This window comes from Octopus bimaculoides, chromosome 6, assembly GCF_001194135.2.
Source record: "Octopus bimaculoides isolate UCB-OBI-ISO-001 chromosome 6, ASM119413v2, whole genome shotgun sequence".
NCBI lineage: Eukaryota > Metazoa > Mollusca > Cephalopoda > Octopoda > Octopodidae > Octopus > Octopus bimaculoides.
In genome coordinates, this window is record NC_068986.1 from 83,450,332 (window position 1) to 83,463,680 (window position 13,349).

At 37.1% G+C, this 13,349-nt stretch overlaps 1 protein-coding gene across 2 annotated transcripts in view; it reads left to right on the forward strand.

Annotated features, from left to right (window-relative positions):
* LOC106876880 (anamorsin) overlaps positions 1-2,955 on the forward strand; it is a 51,906-nt gene extending 48,951 nt beyond the window's left edge. For both annotated transcript variants that reach the window (XM_014925621.2, XM_014925619.2), the window contains exon 7: positions 2,588-2,955. In XM_014925621.2, coding sequence (XP_014781107.1) covers positions 2,588-2,680 — 93 coding nt within the window. In that variant the 3' untranslated portion in view covers positions 2,681-2,955. The remainder of the gene's footprint in view (positions 1-2,587) is intronic.
* Positions 2,956-13,349: the final 10,394 nt, after the last annotated feature.

A 13,349-nucleotide genomic window follows, 5' to 3' on the forward strand; every position in this document is an offset into this window, starting at 1 on the left:
TATATAAAATGTACACATACAAATAAAATCATACACATTTGTGTATGATTGTATTTTGCTTAGATATTGATTATTTTTTTTTGTTTTACATAACAAAAGAAACAAAAAAGAAAATGTAATTTCATTTAAGATCAACCATGTTGTTATTTCTACATATTGGCATATCTCAGATGGCAGCAGCAGGATGTTGATTTGGCTTTAAAAAAACCCATTTATCTGCACAAAAGCATATGTACACACACATGCACATATGTACAAAATACGGACACATATGCATGCTAACACATACACACATGCATGCATGCAGTTAGATGTATTGTTATAGAACACGTAGAACTTCCAATGTATTTTTTCTTCATCACATTGATTACTTAATAATTTAAAACATGATGATAATAATGATGGTGATGATATAATTGATTTCTTACATAGATATAAAACTATAAATTTAAGGAAAAAAGAGGTATATAGTTAATATTACCCAGTATATCGCTGGTACTTCTTTCATTGATGCCTCATGAGAATGGAAAGTAAAGGCAACTCTGATGAGATTTTTACTCAGAATATAAAGAGATGCAACTAAACACTGCATATTATTTTTTGCCCGTTTCTCTAATGATTATGCCAGTCCTCTCTGTTCTTTATCATCATCATCATCATCATTGTTTAATGTCCGCTTTCCATGCTGGCATGGGTTGGACGATTTGACTGAGGACTGGTGAAACCGGATGGCAACGCTAATATAATTGACATGGCTATATGGTTAAAAAGCTCGCTTTGTGTCCACATGGTTTCAGGTTCAGTCCCACTGTGCTTCACCCTGGGCAAGCATCTTCTACTATAGCCCCAAGCTGAGTGAATTTGGTTGGCAGAAACTGTTTGAAGGCGGCGAGCTGGCAGAAACGTTAAAACGCCAGGCGAAATGCTTAGTGGTATTTTGTCTGCTGTTACATTCTGAGTTCAAATTCCGCTGAGGTCAACTTTGCCTTTCATCCATTCCGGGTCGATAAATTAAGTAACAGTTATGCACTGGGGTCGATGTAATTTGTCCTTGTTTGTCCCCTCTATGTTTAACCCCTTGTGGGCAATAAAGAAATAAACTGTGTGAAATCCCATCATGTATGTGTGTGTGTGTGTATGTCTATGTGTATCTCTTTGTGTCTTGCCCTGCCCCCACTTTTTGTCAAACAGTGTTGGTTTGTTCACAGTCATGTAACTTGGTGGTTCAGCATAAAAGACCAAATCAATGAGTACCAGATTTAAAAATAAGTAGAGGCTGATTTTGACTAGAAACCCTTTGAGGTGGTGCTCCTGTTTGGTCACACTTCAATGAATGAAACAAGTAAAAGAAAATAAATTATAAAAATATTTCATTTATCATCATCATAGAGTGCTGAGCTTAGATCTTCCTCTTGTAAAATTAGTCAAGACAGTAATCATTCCATTGTGGTCTTTTTGAGGTGTTAAATATTGATGAAGTCTTCAGCACTGCTCTAACTATCTCCAAAATATACTATTAGGGCTAAGTACTTCATACAACCAATATAAGTATATCTGTATATACACACATGTACATATGTGTGAAAATGTTTTTGTGGGTGGAGAGGATATATTTAGATATAATTTTTGTATTTTTGATTTCATAATTGAGCTGGAAAGGATTTGTGAGAAACACCAGCATTCACATCTGTTTGTATCACAATTCCCTTCATAAGTTATTATCTAGAAGTCACCTTGATCAGTCAGACTTATGGTCAAAGGCATTCCAGCTGTAATCATTTTGTCTTTCTTCCAAGGCACAGTGAATCCACCTCAGAAAACATCCAAATTTGTTCTCTTTCTCTAAGATGGTTTAAGGGTGATTTGGCTGCTAACAGTTTGAGTGAGCACTTAGACTTGGTACAAGCAACCTTTTTTGAGAAGTAAGCCACATGAGGTATAGCTTATTGTCAGGTTGGCCACACTACTAAAAAAATTCAAGGAAATTTTTTGTTAGACACATTCAGAAAGTTTGCTCATAACTAACTTAGACACTCCCACACTGGCTTGGAAAGTAAAGAAAAACACTACTTCCACAACTGAGTTTTATTTCCAAGAGAATAAATTGTCTTTTGTCATATTCAAAACATATTGGTTCTAGTAAGGCTTGAATTATCATGAATTACAAAATCTACAACGCTGAAAGAGTATCTTGCTCAGTTTCAGCTTTATCACAAAATTCTCAGCTTACTCATACATACTTCCTATATACTTGCACAGGAAAGATCAAAAACATGTTATCTAATTAACTTTTTTTATATATTGTTCTATGCATTCTACCTCTTCTTCATGTTATGTCTACTCCTTCATGTGGCCATATGTTCAGCAGAACTTTTCAAGGTGATGTTTTACAGGTAGATAGAAACTGGAATCATGCCAGATATGCCCTTTATGATGCTATCCCTTTCAGTTACACTCTGATACATGCACCCTTTCTAAAATTTGCAATACAAATGATTAATTATAATATACACATAAAATATGCTAGCATTAATTTGTCTATTGTTTATTCATTATTAATATTTTTTATATATTTTTTTTATTGCAGTGCTACCTCGGTGATGCCTTCCGCTGTTCTGGGTGTCCCTATCTTGGAATGCCAGCTTTTAAACCTGGAGAAAAAGTGTCATTAGCCCTTTGATGTCAATAATTTTTGTTCCATTTTTCTCTTTTCTTTTTTAATTTTTGTTTTCTAGTGGTTGAAGATTCTCTAACTTTGCTACTTGAATTCTGATAATGTTTGCAGCAGTTTCACCATTATTCAGAATAAAACTAAAAATCATCACTTTCATTAGCAAGAGTGTTACATTTGTAGTGATACTGTTTTGAGACAAAAAAAATAACCATCCACCATCCTAACTTTGGAATCATGGGACCACTCCAAAAATTTCTAATAAAATTAGCTTTATTCTTTGAGTTTTTTTAATTTCTTCTTCACTTTTGTTAGTTTTTTTTTTTTCCTTTGTTGGATTTTCTTAATTGAGTTAGTTTTGGCACGAAGTCACTCACTAACTCCCCAATGTGTAGACCACAGATGTGCTGTATCCTCTTTCTACCTATTTTACCACTACTGCAATGGCCTCTGCTCCACAGAACTGGTCAGTCTTGTGCTACCTCTACTTAGGATCTCTCAACTCAATCATTCTCCTTACATCACCTGTATTTTATCCAATACCCTCTCCCTAAGCCAAAGTGCTATATATCATAACTATTCCATTCTTCTTGGAATGTCAGCTGTTGAGAATTATTTCTTGTAGTTGTTGATTGGCAATATTACCATAATCCTTTCTTATTTTGGCACAAGGCCAGCAAATTTGTGGGGTGGGAAGTCAGTTACATTGACTCCTGTGCTCAACTGGTACTATTTTATCAATTTTGAAAGGATGAAAGGCAAAGTTGAGCGTAGCAGCATTTGAACTCAGAACATAAAGTCAGAAGAAATGCTGCAAAGCATTTTGTCCAGAATGGTAATGAGTCTGCCAGCTCACTGCCTTAGGCAATATTACCATAATAAAGTATTAAAGCAATAGCATACAACATGATAAGAAGTATTTGAATAAAATGTATAATACAATAAGAAGATATATAACAAATCAGTAAGTTATCACAATAACAACAATATAGAAGTACATGTCATAGAAATTTGAGCTGTAAACAAGGACTGAATCTCCAAAATTAAGATAATACAACTTCATCTTCTAGACTATACTGTCAATTCTCAAAAGACATTCTATTTTTGTACTACAACACATTCAAAGCCAGAAGAGAAAACCCTTAAAAAGCTTTTTTTTAAAGGATGGAGAGCAATCTGAGATTACATTTATTGTTTCCTCCTAATGAATAACATACTACATAGAATGATTAGTACTGAGAAAGCATTAATCTTTTACATTAATTACACTTGCTTTTTTTGTTAAAAAAAAAAGTGCATGCATTCATAAACAATGAGCTTTGTTGTTTGTCCGAGTTCAAAGAATGGACTATTGAATCAATTAATAGCTCACCGCATTGTCGAAAGTGAAAGTAAACAGAGATGTTTATACACTCCTCTTTTGAAAGATTATATTTTATCTGCTGAGGTGATTCTCATTGTTGCTTACTGGAGTTGCTATTTTAGTTTTCTTTCATGAGAACTGAGTCCAGGAACCTTCTGTCTAATGTTATCAAACATAAAGAGGTTGTGTACAAAGTGAACATGCAGGTTTTCAATGTTAAGAAGTTCATTCTCCAACTTTTGGGTGGAGATTTTGGGTTTGGTCCCATTCTGTGTCATCTTGGCAAGTATCTTCTACTATAGCTGGCTGACCAAAGCATTGTGAGTGAATTTGATAGAGAAACTGAAAGAAGACTGATGTATATATAGGCACAAACATAGCCCTGTGTTAAGAAGTTTGTTTCCCAACAATATAGTTTCCGGTTCAGTCCCCCTGCAGGGCACCTTGCAACAAAAACTTGTTGAAACCTGTTTGGTATTTTAATAAATCTGTTACAAAAATTTTAAAACAGTCACACATTTTGAGATTCAGGTACATTTTCAAGCCTCAAAACAAATTCTCCTATATTCTTTACTGTATAAGAACACACTTCTTTTCTTCATATATATATATATATATATATATATATATATATATATGTGTGTGTGTGTGTGTGTGTGTGTATCTATCTATCTATCTATCTATCTATCTATCTATCTATCTATATATATATATATATATATATATATATATACACACACATATATATATCATTACAGTTTATGCATCAGTAGTGAATATTTCAGATATACACTAAATATTTATGCTAACAACTCCATGATATAAAAAGAAAATAAGCTTTCCTATGGGACTCATTTTTCATATCTGTTACATTCACGATTGGTAATATGGTCGCCTGGAATATGATAGATGTAAGGTCTGAGTCCCATGGGAGAGTTTCCTCTCTTTTCTTGTCCTCAATTATTGAAAATGTTTATAAAATTTATGAGTATGTACAGTATATGAATGTGTATGTTACATTTGTATGTGTATATATTAATGAATATCATCATCATCTTTTAACATGTTTCCTATGCTGGCATGGATTGGATGGTTTGACAGGAGCTGATATGCCAGAGGACTACATCAAGCTCCAGTGTCTGCTTTGGTATGATTTCTATGGTTGAATGTTCATCCTAACACCAACCACTTTATGGAGTGTATTGGGTACTTTTTATTTGGCAGCAGCAGTAAAGTCACCAAGTAACTTGCCAGATATTACCACCATTATCATTGTTTAATGTCTGTTTCGCATGTGGTGGATAGTTTGACAGGAGCTGATGAGCCAGTGGACTGCTTTGGCACAGCTAAGTGAGATTGTAGTCATGGCCGATGCTGGTGCTTCATAACGGGCACCCATGCTGGTGGCACGTAAAAAGCACCCACTACACTCTTTGGCATTAGGAAGGGCATCCAACTGTATAAACCATGCCAAATCAGATAGGAACCTGGTGCAGCTCCCAAGTTTACCAGTTTTCAGTCAAACCGTCCAACCCATGCCAGCATGGAAAACGGATGTTAAATGATGATGATGATGATATATAGGTGTAGGAGTGGCTGTGTGGGAAGTAGCTTGCTTACCAACCACATGGTTCCGGGTTCAGTTCCACTGCGTGGCACCTTGGGCAAGTGCCTTCTACTATAGCCTCGGGCCGACCAAAGCCTTGTGAGTGGATTTGGTAGACGGAAACTGAAAAGAAGCCCGTCGTATATATATATGTATATATATATATATATGTGTGTGTGTGTGTGTATGTTTGTGTGTCTGTGTTTGTCCCCCCAACATCGCTTGACAACCGATGCTGGTGTGTTTACGTCCCCGTAACTTAGCGGTTCGGCAAAAGAGACCGATAGAATAAGTACTAGGCATCCAAAGAATAAGTCCTGAGGTCGATTTGCTCGACTAAAGGTGGTGCTCCAGCATGGCTGCAGTCAAATGACTGAAACAAGTAAAAGAGTATATATATATATCACACATGCACACTACTGTTTGTTTTTATGTTCATTTATAATGAAAACAACTTTACATTAATCTGATGGGTTACTCAATACTTTTGTAGAGTACAAATTTATTATTCTTATACAAGAATGTTGTTGACAGTGACTTTGAATTTTCAGCCAGCTAAACCAAAAATAACTAAAACTGACACCTCCCACACTTACCCACCTACTAAAAGGGACACACCTAAATATTCATGCCTGCTTACAAAGTTGTACATACATGAATAAATTCTAAATATCAACATAACCCCAAATTTAACTCTTTAGCATTCACATTTCTTTGTCAAATGTAATGTTCATTTATTCACATTAATTTGAATTAGTCAAGCATTACCTTGTAGCTTTGAGATTTCAGTGATGTGATGGTTTATTTTTAGATTTAGAATAATACTGTAAGAGAAGTGTGAAAGGCCTTAGCTAGCCAGTTTGAAGACAAAACAAGTAGAATATTTTGACTGGATATGGCTGGTTTAAATATTAAAGGTATAAACAAAACACTTCTCTATAACAACCCATCCTAAAACCTAATTACCACTCCACTCTAACCCACATACCCAAGAAATGTTTTAACTCAACAGAGACTATGTAAAGCTAAGGTTAAATTCAATACATCACAGTCCAACGATGGCTTAACTGGCCAAAACTTTGAAGTAACTGTCAATGATATTCTTGTTTCAGAATAATATATATATGTAAATATATAGATGCAGGCATTGCTTTGTGGGCAAATGTCTTCTACAATAGCCCAAGGCCAACCAAAGCCTGTAAGTTGATTTGGTAGATGGAAACTGAAAGAAGCCCATCATAATAACTGGTGTAGCAGCACCATAGTCAACTGATACAAAGATAATGTTAATGCCTCAAATAAAAATAATTACAACAGTATCAAATTGTTGTATCAGGTGATGAAAGTTACAGAGGAAGTCATAGCTTAACTAATTAGGGAGAGAGTTAGTCTAGATGAGATGCAGTTTGGTTTTGTGCCTGGTAGAAGCACCACTAATGCTATATTTCTGGTAAGGCAACTGCAGAAGAAATACCTAGCCAAAGATAAAACTCTGTACTTGGCTTTTGTTGACTTGGAGAAAGCTTTTGACAGGGTTCCCCCTGATCCCTTATCTGGTGGTCAATGTGGAAACTAGGGATAGATGAGTGGTTGGTGTGAGTCGTACAAGCCTTGTACAGGGACGCTACCAGTAAGGTGAGGATGGGCAACGAGTACAACAAAGAATTCAAGGTACAAGTAGGGGTTCACCAAAGATTGGTGCTCAGCCCCCTCTTGTTCATCATAGTCCTCTGGGCAATAACAGGAATTCAAGACAGGCTGCCCCTGGGAGCTCCTCTATGCTGATGACCTTGCTCATAAAGCTGAATCACTACCTGAACTAGAGAAGAAGTTCCAGGTAAGGAAACAAGTCTAGAATCAAAGGGCCTTAGAGTTAATCTAGCAAAAACCAAAGTCATAGCAAGTAGGAAGGCAGACAAATCACAAATCCCTTTAGGGAGATAGCCCTGCTCAATCTGTAGAAAAGATGTAGGTAGAAACTACATAAGATGCACCAGAGTAAGCTTTAGACAGATAAAAGGTGCAGCAACATCAGAGGAAGGTTAACAGGGAAACAAACTTTTGTATGTGGAAGGTGCACAGGTACAATAAATGCTGAAAATGCACAGAAAATAGACTCCGTCAACTGCCAGTGGGGCAAGCTAGAGGTTGTAGATAGCTTCTGTTATCTAAGTGACCAAATTAGTAGTGGAGGTGGATGCTCCGAGAGCACAGCTGTGAGAATAAGATTAGGCTGGACAAAGTTCAGAGAGCTCCTACCCCTGTTGGCAACAAAGGGCCTTTCTCTCAGAGTGAAAGGATGATTGTTTGATGCCTGTGTGTGAACAGCTATGCTGCATGGCAGTGAAACATGGGCTATGGCAGCTGAGGACATGCATAGGCTTGAAAGAAATAAAGCCAGTTTGCTTTACTGGATGTGCAATGTCAGTGTGCATGTTCAACAGAGTGTAAGCATCTTGAGAGAAAAGTTAGGCATATGAGGAATTAGATATGGTGTACAAGAGAGACCTCTGCGCTGGTATAGTCATGTGATGTGTATGGATGAGGACAGCTGTGTAAAGAAGCATCACTCTCTAACTGTGGAGGGAACCTATGGTAGAGGTAGACCCAGGAAGACATGGGATGAGGTGGTGAAGCATGATCTTTGAACTTTGAGCTTCACAGATGCAATGACTAGTGACCGAGACCTTTGGCAATGTGCTGTGCTTGAGAGGACCCATCAAGCCAAGTGCACCCATGTTGGTGGCATGTAAAGAACACCTTTCGAGCATTGGGCCTCACAGAGGCAAAGTGGTTGAGTTAATTTTGGGAACTGGGCCTTACAAAGGCAATGACCAAGACCTTTGGCATTATGTCATGCTTGAGAAGAAGACCTATCAAACTGAGCAAAATTGCAGTCGTGGCAGATTCCGGTGTCATGCAAATTGGCACCTGTATTGGTGGCACATATACGCACCCCAGTGTCATGCAAATGGCACTCATGCTGGTGGCACATAAAAACATCCTTTACACTCTCGGAGTGGTTGGCATTAGGAAAGGCATCCAACCATAGAAAACCATGCCAAATCTCAGTGGAGTCTGGTGCAGCCTTTCAGTGTGCCAGCCCAGTCAAACCATCCAACCCATGCCAGCATGGACATCGGACGTTAAATGATGCTGCTGATGATGATGATCATCATTTAACATCCGTTTCCATGCTAGCATGGGTTGGACAGTTTGACCAGAGCTGGCAAGCTGGAAAATTGCACCAAATTCCAGTCTGATTTGGCTTGGTTTCTAAAGCTGCATGCCCTTATTAATGCCAACCACTTTACAGTGTGTGCAGGGTGATTTTAACGTGCCACTGGCATGAGTGCTTTTATGTGACACCAAAATGAGTGTCCTTTATGTGGCACCATCACAGGCTATATATATTTATATAAATGTATATAGGCACTGGCATGGCTGTGTGGTAAGAAGCTTGCTTCCCAACAACATGGTTTTGGGTTCATCCCACTGCATGGCATTTTGGGTATGTGTCTTCTACTTTAGCTTTGGGTCAACCAAAGTCTTGTGAGTGGATTTGGTAGATGGAAGCTGAAAGAAGTCTGTCGCATATATATATGTGTGTGTGTATATATATATGTATATCTATTCACCAAATTCACTCACAAAGCATTGGTCAATTTGGGGCTATAACAAAAGTCACTTACCCAAAGTGGTGCAGAGTGGGACTGAACCCAAAATCTTAAGCACACAATCATGGCTGCACCTATGTATTATACTTTTAATTTTTCTTCTCCATTTTCTTTTATTGACTTTATATAGGAAGGGCATCCAGGTGTAGAAACACTGCCAGATCAGATTGGGGCCTGGTGCAGCCTCCTGGCTTCCCAGATCCCAGTCGAGCCGTCCAACCCATGCCAGTATAGAAAACGAACGTTAAACGATGATGATGATGATGATGTGTGTGTGTGTCTTTATGTTTATGTATGTCTCCCACCACCATTTGACAATTGGTGTTGCTTTGTTTACATTCCCATAGCTTACTGGTTTAGCAAAAGACACTAGTACAATTAGTATTAAACTTAAAAAAATAAATATGTACTGGGTTTAGTTTGCTTGACCAACCCCTTCAAGTCAGTGCTCCAGCATGACCACCATACAATGACTAAAACAAGTAAAAGAAAGATATACATCATACACATACACACACACACACACACACACACAATGGTCTTTCTCACTCAATTTTCGTTCACCAAATTCACTCAGAAAGCATTGGTCAATTTGGGGCTACAGCAAAAGTCACTTACCCAAAGTGCTGCAGAATGGGACTAAACCCAAGACCTTAAGCACACAATAATGACTGTACCTATGTATAATACTTTTACAAAAAATATTCCTTTTTTTTTTTGCTACTCTAGGCAGAAGGCCCGAAATTTTTGGGAAGGGGTCCAGTCAATTAGATCGACCCCAGTATGCAACTGGTACTTAATTTATTGACTCCAAAAGAATAAAATGCAAAGTCAACCGCAGTGGAATTTGAACTCAGAATGTAAAGATAGACAAAATACCGCTAAGCATTTTGCCCTCCATGCTAATGTTTCTGCCAGTTTGCCGTCTTACTTTTACAAAAAAATATTGAGTTATCCATTAGTTTAATGTAAAATTGTTTGCATTATAACTCAATAAAACCGTAATGTTTGTGTGTGTGCTTGTGTATACATACATTCCTCATTCTCTTTTCTATTCTGTTATAACTTTTGCTACTAACAGGAATGTTTCTCCTACTTTTCTTACCATCTTTTCAACATCTTTCTTATTTTACACAAGCCATATTTTGATATCTCTCTCTCTCTCTCTCTCTCTCTCTCTCTCTCTCTCTCTCTCTCTCTCTCTCTCTCTCTCTCTCTCTCTCTCTCTCTCTCTCTCTCATACACACACAAGCATACTTTCTTTCTCTCTCTCTAATATCTTCTGTGTATCTCTTTTTCTCTATATGCATTAGTATTATATATATATATATTTGTATACATATTCATGTATTAATATGCATTTGAAACATATATATGAATGTATGCATGTATTCACACAGGCACAGACACACACACATCCTTCCACTACCACTGCAGTTTCTACTCTATCCACCCCTCAGCATATCACATACAGCCTTTTCTAAACCAATCTCTCCAACACCTACCAAACAAAGACCACAGTTGTTCTCCCATCAATCTTACTCTGTTACTGATCTTATATTAGCTCCTGATGCATGCACTGAATAGCAGATATCAATATCTCTTCTCTCCCGTATGCTTTTTTCCCTTCTATACCTACTCTTTCTCCCATGCCACTGCTAAAATCTACATGATGTTAATAGAATTACATTCTTTCAGATAAATTCAATTACATATGCAAATGTTCTGGGTTTTCTGTCCATGCATGTGTTTTGCTGTATATCCAAGAAAACCAAGTATTTCAAACCCTTTATTCTATCTGATATCAAAATATTGGTTTGTATATATTCAAAAATATACCATATCTGTTAAATCAGGTATGTTTTTTAATATTGCATTTATATATGTATAGCTGTGTAGTTAAGAAGCTCATTATGCAGCCATGTAGCTTTGGGTATAGTTCCACTTTGCGGCACCCTGGGCCTCATGCTGACCAGTGCCTTGTGAATTAATTTAGTCGATGAAAATTGTGTGGATGCCTGTCATATATGTCAAAATGTGTGTGTGTGTGTGTGTGTGTCTGTGTTTGTGCCTGTCCCCCACCACCTGGCAATTGTTGATTCGTTTATGTCCCTGTAACTTAGAGCTTTGGCAAAAGAGACTGATATAATAAGTACCAGACTTAAAAGTAAGTACTGGGGTTAATTTATTTGACTGAACTCTTTAAGACAGTGCCCCAGCATGACCACTATCCACTGACTATAAGATTTTCAATGGCTGGATGCCCTTCCTATTGTTAAACCCCACCTGTTTCCAAGCATACTCTCACAGAATATTAGAAATGAACGATACTGCTTGTTTTGACAGCAACAATCATTTACAGCTATCATGTCATGACAAGACAAGTAAAAGATGAAAGATATCAGAAGTTTCTTTTCTGAAAACATAGTTATTTATAGTTTATAATACAAAGGTTTATCTTTCTGCACTTGTTGCATTGAAAGTCTCTTTATAAAACATGTTTTGCTATTGGCAAACACTTAGTATTAGTTGAAAATGTACTATGACATACATAATTTATTTATACTTCCATCCATGTGTATGCATATTCATGTATGTATGCATGTATATGTGAATTATGCTGCATAAAACATGTAGTTTATTCAATTCCACGTAAGAAAGTTATTTCTAAACTCGTTTTCAAATAACTTTTGGTGTTAAAACCCCTAGGGAGAACATGCTGATCTAATAATAAAAAGATCACGATTATTGACCTAGTTTTGTTTCATTTGCTTTAGTTCAGATAGAACAGTATTTAACTTTTTCTGTATTCACCCCTTTCCTCCCAATTTCACCAGTTTATCATTTCAATTTCTTCACTTCTACATATGATAAAGAAAAAAGTAAATGTGTATACAACACAATATGTTACATAACATTAATAATAGTTCTTTTATTATTTCAGTTTTAACATCTTAAAAAAATTTACAGGCACAGGCATAGCTGTGTGATTAAGCAGCTCACTTTACAAGCACATGATTTCAGATTCACTCTCACCCTGTGGCACTTTGGGCAAGTGTCTTCTACTATAGTCCCAGATTGACCAATGCCTTGTTTGTGAATTTGGAAGACAGAAACTCTGTAGAAGTCTGTATTATATATATATATTCTTTTATTCTTTTGTTTGTTTCAGCTATTTGATTGCTGGACCACTGCCTTTAGTTGAAAAAATCAACCCCAGGACTTATTCTTTGCAAGCTTAGTACTTATTCCATTGGTCTCTTTTGCTGAACCGCAGGGACGTAAACACACCAACATCAGTTGTCAAGCGATGGTGGGGGACAAACACAGACACACAAACACATGCACACACACACATATATATATATATGATGGGCTTCTATCAGTTTCCATCTACTAAATCCACTCACAAGGCTTTGGTCAGCCCAAGGCTATAATAGAAGACACATACCCAAGGTGCCATGCAGTGGGACTGAACCCAGAACCATGTGGTTAAGAAACAAGCTTCTCACCACACAGCCACTCCTAGGACCATTTGTAGAAATACCGGAGAAGCACACTCTAAGATGTAGAGCAGTTAATATTATAGTGGGGTAGGCCGGTTTATGTGGCACCTTGGGCAAGTGTCTTCTACTATAGCCTTGGGCCAACCAAAGCCTTGTGAGTGGATTTGGTCAACAGAAACTGAAAGAAGCCCATCGTATATATAAATGTATGTGTGTGTTTGTTATCTGTACCTGTGTTTGTGCCCACACTATCACTTGACAACCGATGTGGGTATTTTACATCCCCGTCATTTAGCGTTCGGCAAAGGAGACCGACAGAATAAGTAATAGGCTTACAAACAATAAGTCCTAGGGACGATTAGTTCAACTAAAGACGGTGCTCCAGCATGGCCTTAGTCAAATGACTGAAACAAGAATGAAAGATATATATATACATATATATATATATGCAGATATATATACACAAACATACTTGTGTGTATGTGAGTGTATATGTGCATATGTATACATGTATATGTATATATAT